A 22789-nucleotide genomic window follows, 5' to 3' on the forward strand; every position below is an offset into this window, starting at 1 on the left:
AAAAATGCATTTGAATTTAATAAAAAAAATAAATTTAGTCAGGTTTACATACAAGATGGTAATAAAAAAGATTTAAAAATACAAAATAAATATTTTCGGAGATACATTTTTACAGATAATATTTTAATCATTTATATTGGCTTAAGTACAATTCCAATATAAAAGCCAATTATTTAATATAGGTAACATGTTTTCTCAATATATTATAACCTATTTTTCTCACACAGTAAAATTGGGTCTTTATACATGAAAATATAAAGCTGGCTTTATATTTTAGGAAAAGGGTCCCTCGCAAGGATATAATATTATGTGGTGGTCCTTGGCATCGAAAAGTGTGAACCACTGTGCTGGGCATTTGTAAATCTAGTGTTTTTGACTGTGGTAGTACATTTGCCTACCTACTTCGCTATGAATCCTCAACTGAGTGTATAAATAACTGATATTTATAACAGAGTTCTGAGAAATGCACTCAAAACGATATATATATCTTTTTTTTTTTTTACTCTTAGCATAGATAACATAGAAAACAAAGCATAACCCACTGTTAACAATCTACATTCATTTGAAATGCGAGCGTTTGAAGCGCTTTACCCACGTTTCAACCAGTCCTCTTACGAAACACTACACATCGATGACGCGCTTCCGCCTCGTTCGTCCAATGGCAAAGGGCAAGTTTAACATGTGCGCTTCACTGCTTCGGCCATGTTCTGCTTTTAAATAAGGAAGAAGCGGGAGGCGTTAATACAACTTTGTGTACTTAGTATCTCATTCACAGTGTGGCTTACGAGTCCTGATAATTACGAGTCAGTCTGTAAAAAATAACTACAACAGTTACGATAGTACGCGAGCAGCTGGTTTGAGCCCCGTTAACCACAGATACAATTATTGCTAGGCTTTAATCTGCGCTCGTTAGCAGCAGGTTAGCTGTTTGAGCTAAAGATCAGCGGTGTGGGTTTATCTGGACTGGTTCAGTCGTGTGTAGTTCTGTTGGCGAAGGATCCGGCTACTTTGATCTAAGAAATCTTGTTAGCAGTGGCACGCGAATGAAGGGCAGGGGGTGCGCTCGTTTGGGACTGCGCTTACAGCCCCGAGGACAAATCCTGTTTTAGTCGAGACTTCTAGTCTTTCACAATGTTTAATAAGTTCTACGAATGGATCGGAAGCGGAATCGCCAGTCTGAGAAACGGAGACCCAGCTGGTGCTGTTCATGCCGGTTCAGTGATCGTGGATCAAGATGGGACAGTACGGAGAAAAAGACCGTTAGACTGGTAAGATGTCGTGTAGCTGTGCCAAGGATTGTGATTTCTTTATTGTTTAGACTCGAGTTCAAGTTTCAGGTATTTGGTTGTATGTTGACGTGTCATAAATACGAGTGTTTTGGTCTGGCCATTAAACCGCGAACTGATCTCATAGGATGACGTGAAAACCATGCGCGCGACGCGTCAACAGTCAACACCACCTGAGGAAAACCTCTTCTTTATGACGTTGAGCTCTTTTTGTTTGTGATTTTTTTTTATTTATTTTTTTAAACTTTATTTAAGGATGAGGCTTTGCAGGTTTTAGGAGTCTTTAGGGCAATGTTTGACAACCATCTCTCAAATATGAGTTTTCTGAATAGTTTGGAAGCTCTTTGTATTTGTTTAAGAATTAAATCATATTGTATTTAATAAGGTATCTTAAAATAGTAATTATTCAAATCGGAGGGAAAATTGCGAATATAAAGCTCTTATATAATCAATTTTTGAATAGTTTGGAAGATGGGGATGCAGTTGATCAGGAGGAGGAGAGGGTGGCCAAGAAATTCAGAATGGGTGAGTTATATTATTACACTGTGAACTCTATAAATCTGAGCTTTGCCTTCAAGGTCCATAACTCTAACACTTTGCTGCTTGTCTTTTAGGAGATTTCATTGACACAGTGAAAAATGCTGCCGAGGGAGTGAAGACCCATGGTTCGAGTGTTGCTGTTTGGGTGCAAAACAATGTCCAACCTACCCTGAGGAACATGCTACCGTCTATGCCGGGTTCACCTCAAACAGGAATTCCATCAGAACCTGCTACCAATGCAGCTGCACCAGCAGGTTCATGGGTGGAAAACAAGGTGCCTGTTTGATCGTCAAGATTTCTGAGTTCTGTGGGTTTACATCATATCCTTAAGAACAGGGGCCACATTTATAAAACATAAGTACGATCAGATTTGATCCTAAATTCCATGGATTTGATTCCACGTCAAAAATGAGGAACAAATCTGGATTTATAAAAGCAGAAACTGACATTGAAAGTGTTCTTATGTGATTTCCATGCAGACTATGCATATTTTATTATATGTAAAAGAGCATGTAAAACTTTTTTTTGAATTAACATTTAACTAGAACATAGACATTGGTTGAAGAATGGTGTGGATTTACAGTAAACACGGCCAATGAATATTTGTATTATATGTAGTGAAATTAATAACTAATGATTAGTTGTTGAATAGGCTTCATTGTATGCACAGAAACTGGTAAGCTGCATTAACTTTTTTTAGAAAACAGTGCCAACTGCACAAGATCATTCAATTTATATTAATGAAAGGAAAAAATTATAACTTGCGCATGTGGTTTTATTGTATTCTGTTTATTGTATTTTATTGTAGGATATTTGTGGGCATTCTGTAGGTGGAGTCCATTCACGTATTTACGAAAATGTATTTTTGTGTACGGATATTTTATAAGTCGTTCGTTGGAACATTTTGGAAATTATTGTACGATTTTTTTTTACGAAAGTCTTTATAATTGAGGCCCCAGGCAGAGAAGAGCAACAACTAAAGACTGACAGTACAAAATGACTTGTACTATAGTAAGTATTTGTGTTATATGTATTATTTACTTCAGTTTGGTCTTTTCTCACAGTTTGAGGAGAGGACACATGATAGACTAGAGGACACATTTGTGGCTCCATCTAGTGAAGTCGAATGGAAGACCATAACAAAATCTGGTATGGAATTAAATTACCTGATATAAGTAGGTTACTTTTACTGTATTTAGCATTTATTTGTTTCTTCCTATGGTCCTGCCATATACTTACATGTATCATCTTTTTTTCCTTTTTTATTTGGACAGACTCCTTGAGGACTGAGCAGTCAGTGATTATATCAAAAGTCAGCAGAAGACAAGTTTGTATGGACCATCCACCCCACGAGATGCACAAAACTAATGGACATTCTGCGTCCTCGCCAAAACCATCCCCCTCTCCACTCCTGGGCAGGTCCCTCTACTACCAACCACGCAGGTCACCTTGAATAAAAAGAATGCTATGAATTAAAGTCTGCATTACAATGTTTTGCTGCTAACCTTAAATTAATTTTTTCGTTATGTTGCACAAAATCAATAACAATCTGGCTTATGTTGTGCTGCTTAACAGTTAAAATTTAGTTGTAAATGACAAGGTTATGAAACTGACATACATTTTTTGTTGTTGTTGTAGCTGCCTTTCATCTCCTGAGGCAAGTTTGGGAAAATCCACTTACACTAGCCTGTATGAGAAAACCTTTCCCATCCGAGTGGTTCAGAGTCCATCACATGGCAGCTTGAATCGTCACTTCCGGGCCAGAGTACGCTGTACGGCACAGGAGGTCAGGCACTGGAGGAACAAAACAAACCACATCAAAATAGATTTTTCTTTATTATAATTTGATATAAATCATTTAATTTGTTTTGTTTTTTGTCTATTTGATTTTTATAGTCAGTGCGAGAGGAGGAAAAGGAAGTTTACAGGCAGCTCCTAGCCGTGGTATCTGGCGGCCAGTCAACTTTCATTCATGACGGAGGCTCTCATTCCAGCATTCGCTCACATCGAGATTTGTGAGTATCTGGCTTGCATTGCTTGATAAAAGAGTTTTCAAACTGGGGTACATTGATCCCTATTTAAACTTGTGGTCCATGGAAAATTTGAGAAAAAAAAGATATTGTTATAAAACATGTTTTTATGGCTGTCAAAGTTGGCATTCATTTAAGAGATTAAGAGCTCCGTTTTAAGACCACTGCATTTTAAGTGTAGTGCTAGGGCTGGGCAATATGACCAAAATCCTTATTTTTATATCATGATAATTTTAGAAAGTGTTTTGATGTGTATTTTAAAAACCCCTTGATAGCGAGAGAAACCAAAATGAGTAAGGACTGTGATCTGTGATTTTTCTGTCACAGGAGCACAAATTAAGGGACTGGGATGTCTTAAATATTCGCTTGCACTTGCGTGTTTCATACTAGTGGAAAAAACATTTGCTCATATTTGGATGGGAGGCATGTTTGGAGCGCTGGATGAATGTCATTGAATTTGCTTTGACGGTGGCTTAAGCTAAATTTCATGCCGCAGAAGCGGATTCAGTGTAATTTTTTCTCGCGTTCTAGACAAGCTTTTCATCTAATGACACGTGCAGCTGTCAGTGAAAAACTGCTTTTCATTATTTCTCTCAGTCTCTCGTGAAGCCCTGACCACTGATATATGCGCACATGGATATTAGAGATGCACCGATCGACCGGCCAGGGACCGGAATTAGCCGATTTTCCACATGCACGGACCGGTAACCGGCCGGTCAGCCTCACGTCTTACCGATTCCAAGCCTGTCCGTTTTGTTGACAGCGGCGCAGGCAATAACGTCACAGCCGCACGTAAACATGTCATTGGCGTGGAAGATCTTCTCTGTGAGTGAAGAATATTTGATGTTCGAAATGTGTAATAATTAAACCGCGGGGGAACCACCACAATAACTTTCGGAACAACAAACCTAATTAGACATTTAAAACGCCATCACCCAGCTAAAAAGTTAAAGCAGCTAAAGCTAGCCAGAGCTCAGAGCCAGCCACAAGTCAGCAGCCTCTCCTATCATTCCTTGGTATGAGCAGCGAAAATACCAAAGCAATTACAAGGAAAATTATGGAATTCATGGCCCTGGATGACCAGCCGTTTTCCATAGTTGAGGACAGAGGGATCATAAATCTGATAAATTTCCTCGATACAGAGTAGGAGGTACTTTCCGACGTCGCGTTGCCCGAGTTGTTTAATCTTGTGTCATGTCACACACTCAGCCTGTTATCTGTCAACATTTGGGTACACAAATCCAGGAGAGGGGAAGGGGGGTGCTGGATGGCAGAGGCAGACTAAATACTATACAAATTGTGCCGTTGTGATTTAACGTAATTTTTCCCACCGTGTCCGATATTAAAATCAGTGCAACACACATTGCAAAAGGCGTGGGCATTGTCGATATGGCATCGGGATATGAAATTCAATTCTTCCATCCAGCTGTTGTTAAATGTACATGTATATTTTGTTTTTATCACCGGAGCATCAGCTGAGTCTTCTCCTCCCATCTACCAGTGATGCTTGATTTAACATCCGGCGTCTACTGCCTGCGCAGATATCAACAGCGCAAATGGGCTGTAGGTTGCCAGGTTGTGGTCATAAATTATTTGTATGATGTGTCGATTGTGTGTGAGTAGGATGCGTTTCATTCAAGATCTGGCAACTGGACCACCTTGGAATAATATATTGATGTGATTATTCATATAACGTGGTTTGGGCCATACAAATTACGGGAGTTTTTTTTGGGAGAAATAACAAAACGGGAGACTCCCGGGAAAAACGGGGGTGTTGACAGGTATGCAAGCCGTTCCCGAAGCACTGCTCTGTTCTACAACTGATATTTGTACATCTAATGTAAGTTGAGCGTATTGGACACTTCAGTTTTTCATATCTTTGGAATTGTTTTGTTAGACGAGTAATAAAGAGAAAAAGGTCCATTTATAAAAATAGTGGAAAATGACATCTGTTATATGAAGCAACTCATTTGCAGTTAATTGTTATTTCTACCTCTTTCCAGTCACAGAGCACTTTATTTTGAGAGTTGTTTAAGTGAGCGAAGATCCTGTAACTTTTGTAATGAAATTGTAATGTTTAATAATTTATTTTATTATGAAAATAAAATTTTGCATTGAAGAAAGGTAGATTTTGTTTGTATATGTGGTCAATTGTAGTTCTTAGAAAGAAAATCGGAATCGGAAAAAATCGGTATCAGCAGGTCACACTTGCAAAAAATCGGAAATCGGTGCATCTCTAATGGATATATCAACATACACAATGTACAAACCTTGCAAATCTTTGTTTTCTGCTTGGTATCACGTTTTCTAAAGCCAAACCAATTCCACGCCATGGAGGATGCAATTTTTCCTTAAAAATCTCTTATCTTCTCATTCAAATGAATTTGAAAAACGAGCAGTCCCTTCACCTTGCGTATATTTTATCGTATCGTTCTACTGGCACAACATCATGTATTATATGTAATTGTCAGTGACATAAATTTGTTCCGTTGTAGTTCTAGAGTTTGAACAAGTTTTTAATCCCCTGTTGGTGGAATCTAAAAACTGCAAATTCACAGACTGAGTTTAGACTTTCCACTGATGTATAGACAAAGTTCTCAGACGTCTTAAAGGATTAGTTCATCCAAAAATGAATCTTCAGTATTGTTTACTCACCCCTGTGTTGTTATAACCATATATGACTTTTTCTTTTTTAACACTAAGGGAGAAATTGTGAAAGAAAATTGTGCTCAGTGATGTCATACAGTGGAAGTTTATGGTGACCACCTCTTCAAGCTTCAAAAGGACACAAAAGTGTAATTCAGAAGTCTAGTGAATGAATGTATGTGACATGTGTCTTGTTCTGAAGGAATACGATTAGATTTGGTAAAAAATAAACCAAAATCTTTTGTATTATGTGAAACTCTTGACCGACCTTTGATCTCCATTCAAAGGCGTGTTCTTTTCTGAATTATATTGAAGCTTAAAGAGGTGGTCACCACAAACTGCTTTTTTAAGACATCAATGAGCACAAAATATTTTCACAATATCTCCCTTTGTGTTAAGAAAAAGAAAGAAATTCATGTGAGGTTATAGCAACACAGGGGTGAGTAAACAATGACTAAATTTTCATTTTTGGGTGAACTATCTCTAAGTGCAATGTCTTATTTCAGACAAAAATGGCAAATTAGGCTTTGCGCTACTTCATTTACATGGACCTGCCATATATTTTTGCGAAAACAGCCACTATTTGGGCGCGTACACCCACAGATAATGCCAACACTCATGCCCAGTTGCACGTTGCACAAGCATTAATTCTGCACTTGGATTTAGTGCTCTGAGAAAAATTGGATAAGACGTAGCACGCTGTCATAGTGCTGCGCCTTGTGCAGGTGCGATAATGGAACACTAAATTTGTTTGTTTTCTAACACTTTACAGGAGTCATCTACGCAAATGACTAATCCCAACTGTTAGACATATGCGTTACTTCAAAATTCATTATATTAATCGGATTGTCTTTATACTATCACGGTTATTGTTTCTGTCTATATGCCTGCCTTTTAGGAAGCGTGTCACTTGCAAAGCAATGGTCATATTTGGAGGCCATTGGCATTAAACATTTTGTAAACCCCTGCTCTATATAGCTCTTTTTCAGTCTAGTCTTTAGGTCCATGTGACTGCTAACTCATAGCCATTTATGATTAACAGATAATATAACAACCTGTTGGTGTTTTTTCAGCTCTAGTTTCCTGTCGTCCAACCGACGACGACTTCAATGTGCCTCTCCAGCAGGCTCTGGTGCTGGTGTGTCCTCCTATGATTTATCCAGTCTACCCCCCAGTCCCCAACCTGAGTCCAGCCAGAATTCCAGTACCCTGCCCAGTCCTGGTGCAGGCTCTAGCATTCCAGAACCCCTGCTTTGGGGCCATGACTTTGAGCCCAGCACTAAAGGACCAGTAACCTCACCAGCTGCCCTTCAGGATACCTCCTCTCAGGACACCCAGTCATCAGGTGAAAATGCAGATCCTATATCTTTATTTCTCTTTTTACATGTATGTAACTTAATCCTGACTCAAAGGTTGGGTTTTTTGTTTCAATTTCTTCAGCTCATGATGGGGATTCAGTGATTTTTGTGAAGGAGCAGCAGGGCAGGAAGTCTGAGAGCTCAAGGTAAGTAAGAACTTTAAATTGCCTTTCATCTTTTCATATTTTTTATTTATTTTTGTCATTTGTAATTTGTCTTGCTATTTTCAGTATGCCATGCTTCCAAGCCGAACTTTGGATCAAAGAACTGTGAGTAGCTCTTTGGTTTTCTTTTATGCAGGGATTTAACAGTACCCTTTAGTCTTTGAGCTTTTTGGTAACAAGTGCTTTTGAAGTTGTTATAGTGAAGGGATCCTAACATTTGGGAATGTTTACTACATATATTCAGAACTAGCCTTTATGACTCTCGCGCTCGGGAGAGACGGAGGTTGATTGAAGAACAGGAGGCTCTGGCTTCTCAGCTTCTGCGGCAGGTGAGTTCGTATCCCCTCGTTCATTCTTCTCTCTACACTAGTGGTCGAGTGATATGGGGTTTTTCCTTATCTAAATATTATGCTGAATGTATACTATAATTTAATGAGTGCAGTTAAGATGCACACAATTTGAATTGAAATGAACACTTATTTTACATTATTTACTTAATTCAATAAGAAGTATTTTAAAACAAAATATGTGCATTACACATTGACAAGAATGTCTGTATATATTGGAATTTACACTATGCACACTTCACAATCAGGCTATGCCAGTAATCTCAAAATGACCAAATATTCAATCTAATAAATCTGAGACTGCTGTACACCTCTGTTTAATATGACCAATTCTCTCATCCTCTCAATTGTTGTATTAGCGCCTCTCTGGAGAGGGTCGAGCTTCCACCACAAGCATTGAGTTTAAGGTTCGAGTGCCTCTAGAGAAGGAGGTTCCTGTTGCATCTGTTATCAAAAAGCCTCAGCCGATCAAAGAGGAGCCAGAATTCCCAGAGCTAACAGAGGTACATGCTCCTATGTTCATCAGTTTGGTTTAACATTTTTAAAAGGTGCACTCCATTATTGTTTGAAAATGTTGTCTTGGACTTACACTGGCACCTAGGGGAAGAATGCAGCATAATGATTTTCCAGTTACCTAGTCCATTGTAGAAATCCACAATTCATTAATTAATAGGGTGGTTACTGAGATTAAGCAAGTAGTATTTAGCTGGTCATGTGGTCCTCATATGGCTGCCCCCATGAGGGGACCCTCTCCATGTAAAATAAAACTAGTTTTTATAAGGTACTGAAATGACTGTAGCCTTCAACTCATATGAGTGCTCACAATTTATAAGTTTCAAAATTGCTATTAATTTCTTTAGAAGTAAAACTTTTCTTAATAAGGTAAAAAACTTCTGAGTGCATCTTTAAAGTGTCATGATACCATCAAGTTGTTAACTGATTGTATAACCATTGTGAACTTTGAAGTTTTATTTTTATATAAGTTATCAGGCTTAAATTAGATGTAATAGAAGAAAATATTACACCAGCATGTTGATTGTTTGTCTTCACAGGACATGGGGAGGGAAGTGAGCAGAGCTTTGAGAGGGGGCAGTCAGGATGAGGTGCTCAGTGAGGGCTTCCGCCTCACCATCACCAGGAAGGACCTGCAAACTCTCAACCACCTCAACTGGCTCAACGATGAGGTCAGAGCTTCACTACATTCACAATTATGTTATGCAGTTTACAGCATCTCTCAGTGACTAGCCTTGCAGCTATAGCAGTACTGAGAGTAAATCCTCAGTAATATGCAAGTATTTTTTAAATATTTCCAATCTTAATCATTTTGTGAGAGTGATAAGTAGGGGTGGGTAAAAATATTGATTCTCATATGCATCGCGATCTTCATTTAAACAATCTCAATATCGATTCTTAAATCCTAAGATCGATCTTTTACTCTATGCACAGTTGCAGTGAGTACAGTGAGGGGAAATCACTCGCATTAACAACAAACTTTCACACTATGTGACCTAAATGTATAGATTTGGCAACTGGCTGGTAAATCTTTACGTTTCACTCACAAGTAATTGCGTAGTATATTAGTGAAGTATTCATACAGCGAGATCCTTTCACTGTGTTTTGAGAGTAAAAGGTTTTCTGTGTAATATGTGTCCAAAGACAAGATCCACGTGACCCATTTGTCATTGAATAATGTCTCTTTTAATACCCTTTCTGTACTTTACAGTCAGTTGTTGATCAATCAGAACAACAAAAAAGAAACTTCTCTTGCATTAACATGCACTCATTTACAGACACTCTTTACAGAACAACTGGTTTTCTTAAAGAAACTGTACCGGTTTTTGCATGTGTTCAACAATCAATGTAAATACCTTTTAAATAGTGCAAACGATGCAATTAAATAATAAACATGTAAAAAATAAATGTGACAAATGATGAAAAAGTATTAAAATATAATTAGTCAAATTAAGCTAAATTAAACTAGCTAGAAGGTCCCCTTTATAATTAACAGCATTAGCTGGGAGATAATTTATTTTGTAAGCAAAAGGAAAAATATAAATGATATAAACCCAAATGAAGCTTGTGAATCAGAATCTAATCGAATCAGGAAATCTGTATCAATACCCAGCCCTAGTGATTATAATCATAATCAAATCAAGCTTGTGTGGCTAATATATAATTGTTTGTGGTCAGCAGATATGAGTTTGCCAATGTCTGTTGCCTCAAAATAGCCAAATATTGACAGATTAATCAGCCTGACTGATACACAGATGTTTCATGCATTAAATCCATTCCTCTATTCCAGGTTATCAATTTCTACATGAATATGCTGGTGGAGCGCAGTAAGCAGCCTTATCTGCCTTCCGTTTACACCTTCAACACCTTCTTCTTTCCCAAGCTACGCAGCTCTGGTTACTCCGCTGTCCGCCGCTGGACCAAGAAGGTGGACATCTTCTCTGTAGACATCATTCTGGTGCCTGTCCACCTGGGGGTGCACTGGTGCTTGTCTGTAAGTAACCAGCACCAAGGTCACATTGAGAATATTCAAGGTTTTTTTTTGTTGTGTTTTCCAGGCCTGGCAAAGTCATGGAAATTAATACAATTCTGATCTGACATTGATCTGATTTAAAACTATTTTATAAAACCGTATCTAGTAATCACAAATCACTGGAAAGTTCATGGCAAAATCATGGAAATTCATTGGTCAGGAGACCTGGTAGTGTATTAAAATTCAGTAAATACATGTACAGTTAAAATTAGATCAGTTTGCTATTAGACAACCCTTGTAGTTAAAGGAATGGGTCACCCGAAAATGAAAATTTGGTCATAATTTACTTAACTCATATGTCTATATTTCTTATGCAGAATACAAATGGGGGAAAATTCGGTCCATTTCGGTCCATCTTCTCAAAACAATGGCAGTTGAAAGGGGCTCAATTTAAAGCTTAAATTGCACCCAACAGTATCATAAAAGTAGTCCATACAGTTATACAATATAAGCATACAATAGGTTTTTAGCGAGAGCTGACCTGAAAACGTCTCCGTGAAAATCTTGATTTCCATTATGTTTTAATGAAACTTGTTTACATTGGCTCACTCACAGTTAAAGCTAAAAACAATGCAGGTTCTCACCTGAACACGTGAACCACCTTGAACGAGCTTCTTACATGGTGTACATGAATGCACAACAGACGTCAAGGCTGTAAAGTCATTAGACACTAGTTGTCTCACTCACCTGCCATTGTATTGAGAATACAGACCAGGATATTTTTTTATTTCTGTGTTCTGCATAAGAAAGTCATACAGGTTTGAAATGACACAAGGGGGAATAATTGAGAAAATTAGAAATGCAGTTGTTTCTATTTTTGTTTCTTTTATAATGCAGTTGTTTCTATTTTTGTTATCTTGTGATAGGTGGTGGATTTACGGAAGAAGAGCATAACTTACTTTGATTCAATGGGAGGTAGCAATGATGAGGCCTGCAGAATTTTACTGTGAGTGCTGCCTGAGGATTGAGGATGATGTAACTGGGCTGAAATAAGTTTATTCATTTTGTTGATTAAACCCTTCAGAAATATATGTAATTAATCATGTAGCGACATTGTCAAAATGTGCCTACATTTGTTTTTGTAAAACAGGAAATATCTGAAACAAGAAAGTGACGACAAGAGGGGTCAGGACTTGGATACCTCAGAATGGACCCTTAAAAGTAAAAAACGCAATGTAAGTTACATTGACACAAACATCATTGAGGGCTTCCTGTGGTCTAGTTTGTGTTGACCAAAAAGCTTCAGCATCATCAACCGCTCAAAGGCTTTTTCTTCTGAATCCTCAGGAGATCCCTCAGCAGATGAATGGAAGTGACTGTGGAATGTTCACATGCAAATATGCTGAATACATTACCAAAGACCGGCAAATCACATTCACACAGGTATGTATGGAAAACTCATCAGGGTCCCCACATACATTTAAAAAAAATACAAATATCAGGGAGTTAAAAACAAAATCATTGATTTCCAAAAATGTATTTCCTCACCTTCAAGTCCTTAAAAGAAATATTAATTTCTATAACGAATGATATACTTTTTTTTTTGTCCTGTTCACTCAAAATATTTCATTTATTTTTGTGAGTACAATCTTTATAAATTAATTGTTAAAAATCCTCCAGTAATCACAAATTACTGGAAATGTTATGGGAATTAATTTGGCAAAAGTATGCTGGGTATTGACAGAGACCATATAGTATACAAGTCACTTGTTTACTTATAAATGGGAGAAATTGTAATGATAAATATGGCAGCTAAATTAATGAAAGTCCTGCCTTGCAGTTAAAAGAGCCATTCATTTTTTTGATAGAGATATTACCTGTATGCTTTCTTTGAGAAAGTGTATACGCTGGACCAACCTGAAAAATATATTTTTGCTTGATTTGAACTAAAGAAGCACAATTAATGACACCATTGTTGTCAGATTTTATTGCAGAGTTTAAATGTTAATAATCTTGACACAATTTTGAATATTCTTTGCAATACAATATGTATAGCGATTAGGCATGTCATAAAATATTTATATCGATTATTGATCAGCACTTTCTTTAACAATATAATTTTAAAGGGAACCATATATTAACATAAGCCAACATTTCAATTAGAAACCTAATTTGCATGCCGTCCAGTTCACTCAGTTGGGGTCCTGTTTAATGTCTGGCATTAAAGGAAAACAAAGATTTTTCTACTTCAAGAATGAAAGTGACATTCATGAGTTTGCAGGTTAGTGTATGAAACGGGTTTAACTGTGAAGACTGAACGATTAGAAATTAGGCAATTTCTCTTTGTATAATTTTTTTCTCAGATTAACATTTTTATTGGTTGATTCTCAAAAATAACACAGAACAAAGCAAAATATACATGCACAGAATCAACCAAATTATCCCCAACACACATTCCTGTGGTCTAATCCTATGTATACACATAAACATGAAAGGAAAAAACTAAATGGGGTTTCTCTCCACATGCCCCTCACCGAGTGCCTTCCAGAAAGGTTATGTATTTGTGTCATTTCTTACCATATGCATCTAATCTACCAAGCGGTTTGTATGACCTCTTTTCAAATGCCACCACCCTGCCCAATTCGGTGAACCATACTTGAAATGAGGGAGTGCCAGTTGACTTCCATCCTCTAAGAATGATTTGTCTGCCAATCATTACACTAGTTTGGACCCAGCTTTTTGTATATTTGTCACCAACTTTAATAACCACCCCATCACCCAATATACACATAGTCTGGGGCAGAATTAAATTTGAGTATCTAAAACCTCATAGATAAAATTCTGAACTCTTAACCAGAATTCTTGAATCACAGAGCATGGGCCATGTCTCCATCCTCCAACTGACATTGCCTGCAGGTATGTGTATCTTTTAAACCAAGCCTAAACAATCTAGAGGAAGTCCAGTAGAAATGATGCAAAATCTTAAACTGAATAAGGCGTACCCTTGCATCCTTGCATCTCAATCCTTTCTTTTCCTGCAAAAAGGGACTTTTTAATTTTAATTAAAAAAAACTATTTTGGTGTTCAGCCATATGCTTGAGGAAACATTTAGGTAATATCAAAATTGAACAGGAAACCTTTGTCCATACGGAATGTAAGTGTGAAATAATGGGATGCATTTTTACTTCTCCAGGCAGTTTGATAGAAAGACTTTGCAATGGGGAGATTGGGGCAAGGGCCACTTGTTCAATGTAGTACCAAGGAAGGGCTCTCTCAGATGGAAGAGACCAATGGGCCAAGTGTATAAGATTAAAAGCTTTGTAATAAAATTTTTTTAGGGAGTCCTACATCTCCTTTGTCAATTGGTCTTTGTAACTTTCTGAAATGCAACCGAGGTTGTTTACCATTCCAAAAAATACTTGAATATTCTATCAAATTGTTTAAAATAAGAAAGAGGAGCTGCTAGGGTAAAGACTAGTAGATGATTGAATTTTGGGATGCAATTCATTTTTATAACATTGACCTTCCCAGCAATAGACAAAAGTAGTGAAGCCCACTGTTAAGAAATTAATGGAAAGGAGTCGTCGAGAACCGGCTTGACAATATAAATAATATTTTAATTCGAAACTTAAAAAGACAAACACACAAAGGTGTCGGACAGCTCTCCGTATATCTCTCTCTCTCTCACACTGAAGCTTCCAGTCGGCCTTTATCCCTCTCTGAGGCTTGATTAGCCTGATTAGAGGCCGGGTGTGCGGAATCACGACCCGGCCCCACCCTCCGCCCTGTCACACCCACCTATCCACATCACACAAGATCCTTTTTATTAATGGGTTAAAAGTAACTAACTAAATCTTTCAGATTTGCTGGAAATAAAATGCCTTGCTTGGGCCATTGAAAGGCGCCAGAGAAAGAGCTTCTGATTTAGACCAATTCACCCTGTGTCCTGAAAATTTGGTGAATTAATTAATGTTTATGGAGGCTAGGCAGATATCTACTAGGGTCAGAGACAAATAATAATATATCATCTGTGTAGAGTAGACGTTTATGCACCACACCTCCTGCTACAACACCAGGAAAATCCTCTTTTCTTATTGTGGCTGCTAATAGTGGAGCGGCTAAGTGCTTATGTTTGGCAGAATCGTTCAGTTTATGATACAAGCGTGAAAATTGGCATGAGCAGTCTCCATGGGTCACTTGACCAGAAAATTGTCCGAGCCACTTGAAATTTCAAGATAGCGGCCATTTTTCAAGATGGCCGACACCTTAGTGGAGCAGTTAAGTGATATAGTGGTTTATTTGGTGATACAAGCATGAAAATTGGCATGAGCAGTCTCTGATGGGCACATTCGTTGACTCTTTCATTAAGTTTCATCGTCATTGCTTCTCGTAAGGGGGACATTGCACTCTCATCTTCACATATAAAGCACAAAGCTTTCGAGGGCTGGGATCCTCTTGGCCTCTTGACATGGATATCTTTGGTATCTTCAGTGTCTTTAGTAGCAGTAGATGCTCTCTTTTGGGCCCTTTCCAGCTTTGTGTTATTGAACATAAGTTTACAGCTTGAATGATATTTTGCTCTGTTTCTTGTCAATGTGTTTTCTATGCCATCACCTTCATCTAGTCGGGTTGGACTAAGTAAGATAGGCAGAGCATTGATCTTATGAAATAATGGAATAATCGTGCTCTCTGTTGTATAAACTCGGATGAATTAGTTTTTCCTTGGTGTCCTGCTGACAAATGAAACATCTGTCCCAGTTAGTTTTCTCAACTGTTATGATGGCTTCTGCCATGTCTGCAGCAAATGTATAGGCAGAGGCTGAGGGTTTATCCTTTTACCAAGCACTTTGATGTATGGGATACAACTAAGTTCATGCCTTAACCCTACACTTAGTCCGATCATTCATCCAATGCCATTTATATCCTGTGTGATCTGTACACCATCCGGTTAACTAAAACCCCATTAACCTTGGCTCGGCTCTCCCGCGCTGGCACAACCTGTCAATTCAGGTGCGGCTATCTAACTGTTATGGGGTAGATTAGACAGCATTTGGGATACTAACTTTACAATTAGCTGACATTGAACCCCACTCTGAGTTTAACAGCAGTGATTATCACCAGTGTGCCTTGGTAGTGCAGATATTCACTCTTGTCTAATCTATCTATAATCAACAAATCAACACAACTGTATTTTGAGGCATTAAAAGTTGTTCTTTAGAATAATCTAAAACATATCAAATAAAATGACACCAAATCGTCCTTAATGGAAAAAAAAAAACAATACATTTCTATCGGAAAATTGATCTTTTGAGGATCCAGGTGTCGGCCATCTTGAAAAATGGCCGCCATCTTGAAATTTCAAGTAGCTCGGACAATTTTCTTGTCAAGTGATCCAGGAAGACTGCTCATGCCAATTTTCACGCTTGTATCATAAACTGAACGATTATATCACTTAGCCGCTCCACTATAATGGTTCCAGGGCAAGACAGAACAATAAAAGGGGAAAGAGAGGACAGCCTTGCTGGGTTCCCCTACCAAGATCAAAATAACCTGAAATGAATCCATTAGATTGCACTGCTGTTAATGGTTGTTTATAAAGCAACATAATCCAAAGTCTACTATTATCAGAAGAACTACCACCATGAATAAACCCCACTTGATCTATATGTACAATAGATGTTATTACTTATTCAATTAGCCAGAATTTTAGACAATATTTTTTACATTTAACTGGGTCAGGGAAATTGGACGATAACTTTTACATTCATTTGGGTCCTTATCTTTTTTTTAAGAATGTGGCTGATCAGGGCTTGCATCATGGTTGGTGGCAGTTCACCTTTCTGTGTAAACTTCCAACATTATCGGAGCCAGTTCTGTGACATAAGATCTAAAAAATTATATGGCAAAACCATCTGGCCCCAGTCCCTTACCAGTTGGCAAGACTTTAATTACCACAACAAGCTCCTCCAAAGTAATATCTGAGTCAAGAGTTTATTGATCACTTTCAATTTAGGAAGTTCTCATGGCTCTACGAAGTTGCTAATATCCTTATCAGTAGACAAACTAGTGGAGCTATAAAAATCTAAATAGAATTCTTTAAAGGCTATATTATTAATATCTGTGGCAGAACTAAATGTATTGCCTCCAGAAGACTTCCACCATTCCTTCAGTGAAAAAGCCTCTGTTTTATGGATCTGGCAAGAAGGTTCCCTGCTTTGTCCCTCGACTCAAAATATGTCAGTCTTGCCCTGAATAACCAAAACTCAACCTTCTCTGACAATAGTATTGTACCTATTTTTTAGCTGGGTCAACTCTAAGATCATTGAATGACATTCGGCACTTCAGCTCTGTTTCAGCACTTTTAATACTCCTTTCCAATTCTATTAATTGCTCAAGAACTGCCTTGAGCACCTCCCATGCCACGCCCACAGAGGGCACTGAGGACCAGTTGGTTTGTACATAAACATTGACTTCTGTCTTTAACATTTGTTAATTCAGGGTCTTGTAGAAGGGATGTATTAAAGCACCATCTATTTGATATTCTTTTCTCTATATGCAGCAACATCTCTAAACATGAGACAATAATGACTCCTCCTAAATTGTGATCTGTTTAAGACATTTGAATTGTAAATGCTTACTTATCAAGGGAATGTCATCACATTGATCTTACTTGAACCAGCTCTGCAAAACACACGCCCACCTCATGCCCTACCAAGTTTTTTAGCTTCTTGTGAAGAAAGGTGCATTTCTTGCATTTCTTGAAGGAAAGAAACAACCTTCTTTTTATAGGGTGTCCCAGCCCATTAACATTCCATGTGGAGAGTAACATTTTACCTATATTAAAGAGACATATTGACATGTAAAGATAAATTGTGTACCCAAGGCAAAATTATATATACCACTTTCCAACATTGATGTAACAATCAAATCCTGAACAACCCACAGAACAGAAAAAAATGAGCTTCAACCCTGTGTACAACAGTTCCAACTGGCATCCAGCCCCCGGAAATCCGACGGTCCATGCACGCTTATGAGATTTTCCACAACGCTATTGCTACCAGATTGCTCAAGTCCAGTGTTTTGTTTGTTTGCTTGTTTGTTTTTTATTTTATTATTATTTTACATAAATCATGCCATTAAATTGCACAAAATTGAATTCCATAAAATAATAATATGCCCCAGTAAATAATAGCAAACCTACAAAATTAAAAAATAATTTAACAATGGGAGAAAAAGAGAGTAGATTGAGAGTCAGTGGGCAGCCAACAGAATAACATACCCTCTCAGGCTGCATCAGTAAAATGCACAATTTGTAGTCCGTATCGTTGACTGCGTGTAGGCAAAATTAATCACTCCCATGATTTAATGAAGGCCATAGCTTGTCGTGGGCATGTCAAAGTATTGCGACCACCCTTGGCGTCAATTCTCAGCTTAGCAGGAAAAAGCAGTACGAAACTCACCTTCTGTTGGTGAAGCAATTTTTTTACACTCTTTGAATCCATCGCGCTTAGCTTGAGTCGATCTAGCCAAGTCCGGAAAAAAATTATGTTGTGGTTCTCCCAGCACAACTTGCCTTTATTCCTCACCGCTCCTAGAACAAAGTCCCCAGTAGATGGGGGTCTCTCAACCGCCATGGGAAGCTCACCGAAAACTCTGTGGGCACATTCAATTTCGAACATGCGGTCCGCTTTTTCGATCAAATTTGAAAAACTTCACCATATCTCTTCCTTTCCCTCTGGGATTCCAACTAAACGAACATTATTACTTCTGCTCTGATTTTCCATATCCTCTAGTTTTTCCCTCACGTGTTCCACATCAGCTTTGGTAGCAGGCAGGTTAGCATGTAGCTCTCTTTCTGCTGACTACAGAAACTCATCTGTTCTTGTGATCAGGGTGAAAAGTTTTGCCTCCATAGATGTGATAACTCAAAGTATTTCTGTGAGGTCCTCCAAGCCAGTCGAGATTTTTTTTCAGCGCTGCATAAATCCCAGCCTACTTTACAAAGCTCGCTGCCACCATCGACTGGATCTCCGCCCTCCTGATCCTGAGAGGCATCTGAGTGCTTTTTAATGTCCCCACAGGCCGATAATTTCACATTTTTCAACATCCTGCCCTCCGAGCACACTGCCCGGTAATGGCTTTTCAGCTGGGCACCTTCAGTGGCCCAAACAGGGCATTAAGTATTGGGTATTTTATTCCCAGCAAATTTGTGATTTTAGTTTTTTCATTTTGACCCTTTAAAAAAAAGATTTGAGCGATGTAGGCTTCATTGCATTTATCTATGATTGGGAAGGTTAATGTTATTAAAATTCAACCACCTGTTCTCCCTATAGATGTCTCCCTCTCTTATTTCAAGCAATTTGATAGCATAGCGAAGTCCTTCATTTGGAATGGTAAACGTCCCAGATTACATTTCAGTAAGTTGCATAGGCCAATTCACAAAGGTGGGCTAGGCCTACCCAAGATTCTTTTTATTATTATGCATTGGTCGCTTCCACCTGAGAGAGCCCCTCCCCGGTTCTTGCCCCTATTTTGCCATTGCAAAGCCTTTTTATCAAACAAACCGGAGAAGTTACACCCCGTTATTTTTGCATTTGCACACGGTATGGACAAATGTGTCCAGAGTGTTTAATTTGGACATATATTTATATGTTGCTTCAAGCATATGGGTGAACCCAAAGTTATGTATTAATATGCCCCCTTTCTGCTGGGCAGAGTGGATTGTGAGGGAGTTTAATACGCTCTGCGACCTATATGAGAGTGGAGTGTTGAGATCCTTTGAAGATATGGTTCAACATTTTGGGATTCCCAGGTCTCAATTCTATAGGTGTTTACAGCTGCTCCACTTGCTCCTTACGATTTTACCCCTAAAGCGGTAGATACTCCGTAAGCGGTGCTTTTGTAAAAGGCCGTGAGGCATCTGCCCTGCTAATTCAGAGTCGGGGATGGAGCTATAACCAGTGTTATGATCAGCAGACAAATTGTTTTAAGGGGATGTAAGTTGGCTGAAGTGCCCACATTTCAAGAATGATGCACGGAGATAGGGAGGGTGCTGGCTTTTGAGGAAGTGTTATGTACAAAGCTAGGGAATTGGATTCGTTTGATGGGAAAAGGCTCTCCGGGAGGGGCAGTGGAGAGAGAAGTGGTTTTAAATTTGTATGATGATTGTGTGTGTGTGTTTTCTCTTTTGGTCTATAATCATGTGTTGACCACAGGGATGTTGTTGAAGGTCAGGTTGGGGATTGGGAGGTTAGGAGTAATAGTGGAGGTTAAATGTTGATTCTGTGTATATATGTTTTTCTTTATCTATATGAATCAATAAAAAAATGTTACAATATTGTGAAAGTATTATGATATATGATTGTATCAGTACAGCCATTGTCAAAATGTGTGGGAACCCCAACTCCACTTCGCAAGAGCCCTAATAAAAAAAATATATATATAATTGGTTACACTTGTGGTTGTATTTCATTTTTATTGACTTTGAATTTTCTTTTCCCAAACAGAAACACATGCCCTATTTCAGAAGACGAATGGTTTGGGAGATCCTGCACCAGAAACTGTTGTGACGGGACACTTTCTTTTGTACAGGACATTGTTCTTTTGTATGGATAAGAGGGCTCTTTTGCACTTCAGGAATTGCAGGACAGTTATCCAGAGACAAAAATGGGATGTTCTCAACCTTAGCTGGTGGATCGGTTTTTATATGCTTAGCTCACCAGTTGATTTAATGCTGTCAAATGGAAAGTTGGGAGACCTTGGTGCACCTACAGGACTCTGTCTCAGTCAATAAGGGACAGGGCAGTGGTTTGATGCCCCATTATAGCTCCCTAAATCTTGATGTATTTTTTGCTTGGCAAACAAATTTGCTTTGACTATGAAAGTTTATTTTTACATATTTCACACTTTTCTTGTGCTTCCATTCATCTGCATTAACTGTCAGCATACGTCCTGTCTTCATTTCCCTTTGCATCAGCCATTTCTGTTATTTGATCAGGAAATTGCTTGATCCCCAGTCATCTGAAGTCATAAATGTTATGGTAAAAAGAGAGATTGTGTTCGTGCAGACAAGTGCTTTTCTGTGTTCTGATTGAAAAGCATCGCTGCTACCTCAGAAAATAGGACCATAATATTTCACACTTAATAATAGCAAAACAGCTGAAATTGACAATCACAGACTCACTTGCTTTTGTAATGGAAAACAGCAGTTTACATAATATTTGTAATGTTTGATACCTGTATGTTTTATACAGAGACTGTCAATAAGGCAATTACGTTTTTCTTTTGAAGAAATACCTGAGACTCAACTAGAGATTGACATGTCATGATTTCCCTTTTTCTGAAGGTGTTCAAACTCTCTTGAGCTGCAATGCTTTTGATTTCAATATAGTTTGGGATATATGCGAGATCTTCTGCCAGCTCCATATATTTGTTTTTACCAGTATTTTATGACTCTTTTATTTCATAAGAGTCTTCTGACATTTTTGGCCATCTCAGAGACATACAATACCTTTTTTGATTTACATAATCCTCACAACTCAGCAGTGTCATATCTTGTTCTTTATTCTGTTCTTTTTTTTTTGTGTAAGAAAAGTTAACTATTTTTGACTACCTGCAATTTGTTTTTAGATTTTTCTTCAGGATATTGACATTTGTATATACAGTGACTATACAGCAAAATTGAACATATTTAATACTCCTTTTGTAACTTTTATTATCTGTTTTTGTATGTGGACTGGATCTTACCAGAAATAAACCCCTGAGGTTATGTGTATATCTGATGATAAATTAATGATTTTTCAATTGGGTTAATTTTCTTGAACTAATAACTAATTAATCAATTAATGGATGGGGATTAAAGGTAATGTTACATTACTTTTTTTTTTTACTACAGTAACTAATTATTTTGTAATCGGATACACCCAAGGTCATAGATTTGGTTTGAACATTGGGTTGATTGTATTGTGAAGTTGGGGGTGGGTTGTGCTTGCTAATCTTGACTATTGGGGCTTATCTCCCCAGAATCTATGTCCTTGGACAGACCCAACACTGGTTGTGACACTAAAGGAATGGATCTTGGGCTGTAACAAAACAAAATATGGAACAAATATTAAATGTTAGCGAAAAGCTTTGCTAGAAGATTAAGGGGTAGATAGCTTTTTGAAATATTTTAGTGCTTGAGGTGCCCATCAAAGATATTCTGCAACCCCAAACATGCAAAATTATTCCAAGGCAGTGTTTCTAATTGGCTAGGTTTGCTGATTGGAAGTTTTCTTTAAATACTCTAGGTGTCTTGTATGAATATATTGTACATTCAAGATTCCATTCTTGAATCTTGTACCTCATAAAGGCAACAAACTGAAGGAGTGTTCCACTAATTAGGAAAAAACTGTTGTAGTTTCACTGTTGCCATTTTATATCTCAGGGGCCCAAGCCCAAATAACACACACTCCTCATTATTAAAGTTCACCAAGGCAAGAAATTAATTTACAGGACTACATTACAATGCATAAAAGAAAATACATACCACATATGTGACTGAACCGTTATGGAGCCAGAAATATGACAAAACAATTTGAATTTGATTTGTGCAAATTTTAATTATAGACTTTTGAATTTTAATTATAAGCATCCGTGTTCCACAGGGAAGAGTAGAGGGTCTCAGAAAGGTCGAATGGAGCATATTGGCCAATTACAGGTCGAGGAGCAATAATTCTCTGGCGTAAGCGTGATTCAAAAGGTCGCCATTCTGACCATGAAGTGACCATTATACGATTAATTTCATCCAAATTGCAGGCTTATTGTTAGGCATTTAATGGCTAATTTACACACCGGACTCCAACAAACGTTATAAACACCGTATGACTGTCAATCTCGCACATGCACATCCCTATTGATGTTTAGTCATTATGCCATTTATTTTTAGTTTGACT

At 38.0% G+C, this 22789-nt stretch overlaps 1 protein-coding gene across 2 annotated transcripts; it reads left to right on the forward strand.

The window, feature by feature from the left end:
- The first annotated feature begins 695 nt into the window (after positions 1-695).
- LOC127619219 (sentrin-specific protease 1-like) lies at positions 696-21625 on the forward strand. 2 transcript variants are annotated; one of them, XM_052092032.1, is made up of 18 exons: positions 696-1268; positions 1750-1811; positions 1901-2100; positions 2891-2975; positions 3101-3269; positions 3465-3612; positions 3723-3841; positions 7576-7847; positions 7943-8006; positions 8091-8129; positions 8269-8353; positions 8731-8874; positions 9424-9555; positions 10674-10877; positions 11783-11862; positions 12007-12091; positions 12204-12299; positions 20363-21625. In XM_052092032.1, exons 1-18 carry the CDS (start codon positions 1132-1134, stop codon positions 20423-20425), a joined length of 2184 nt encoding a protein of 727 aa, XP_051947992.1. In that variant the 5' UTR covers positions 696-1131; the 3' UTR covers positions 20426-21625. The 2 variants fall into 2 exon arrangements, with proteins under 2 accessions (XP_051947992.1, XP_051947993.1); XM_052092033.1 differs by having other exon boundaries at positions 12207-12299.
- Positions 21626-22789: the final 1164 nt, after the last annotated feature.

This window comes from Xyrauchen texanus, chromosome 25 (genome assembly GCF_025860055.1).
Source record: "Xyrauchen texanus isolate HMW12.3.18 chromosome 25, RBS_HiC_50CHRs, whole genome shotgun sequence".
Taxonomy (NCBI): domain Eukaryota; kingdom Metazoa; phylum Chordata; class Actinopteri; order Cypriniformes; family Catostomidae; genus Xyrauchen; species Xyrauchen texanus.

What these genes read in the sequence shown, in the direction of transcription:
- LOC127619219 (XM_052092032.1), top strand. Translation starts at nt 1,132, where the DNA reads ATGTTTAATAAGTTCTACGAATGGATCGGAAGCGGAATCGCCAGTCTG. An exon ending in GTTCATGGGTGGAAAACAAG is followed by an intron (nt 2,101 to 2,890) that starts GTGCCTGTTTGA and finishes CTTTTCTCACAG; the next exon opens with TTTGAGGAGAGGACACATGA. An exon ending in GAACTTTGGATCAAAGAACT is followed by an intron (nt 8,130 to 8,268) that starts GTGAGTAGCTCT and finishes ACATATATTCAG; the next exon opens with AACTAGCCTTTATGACTCTC.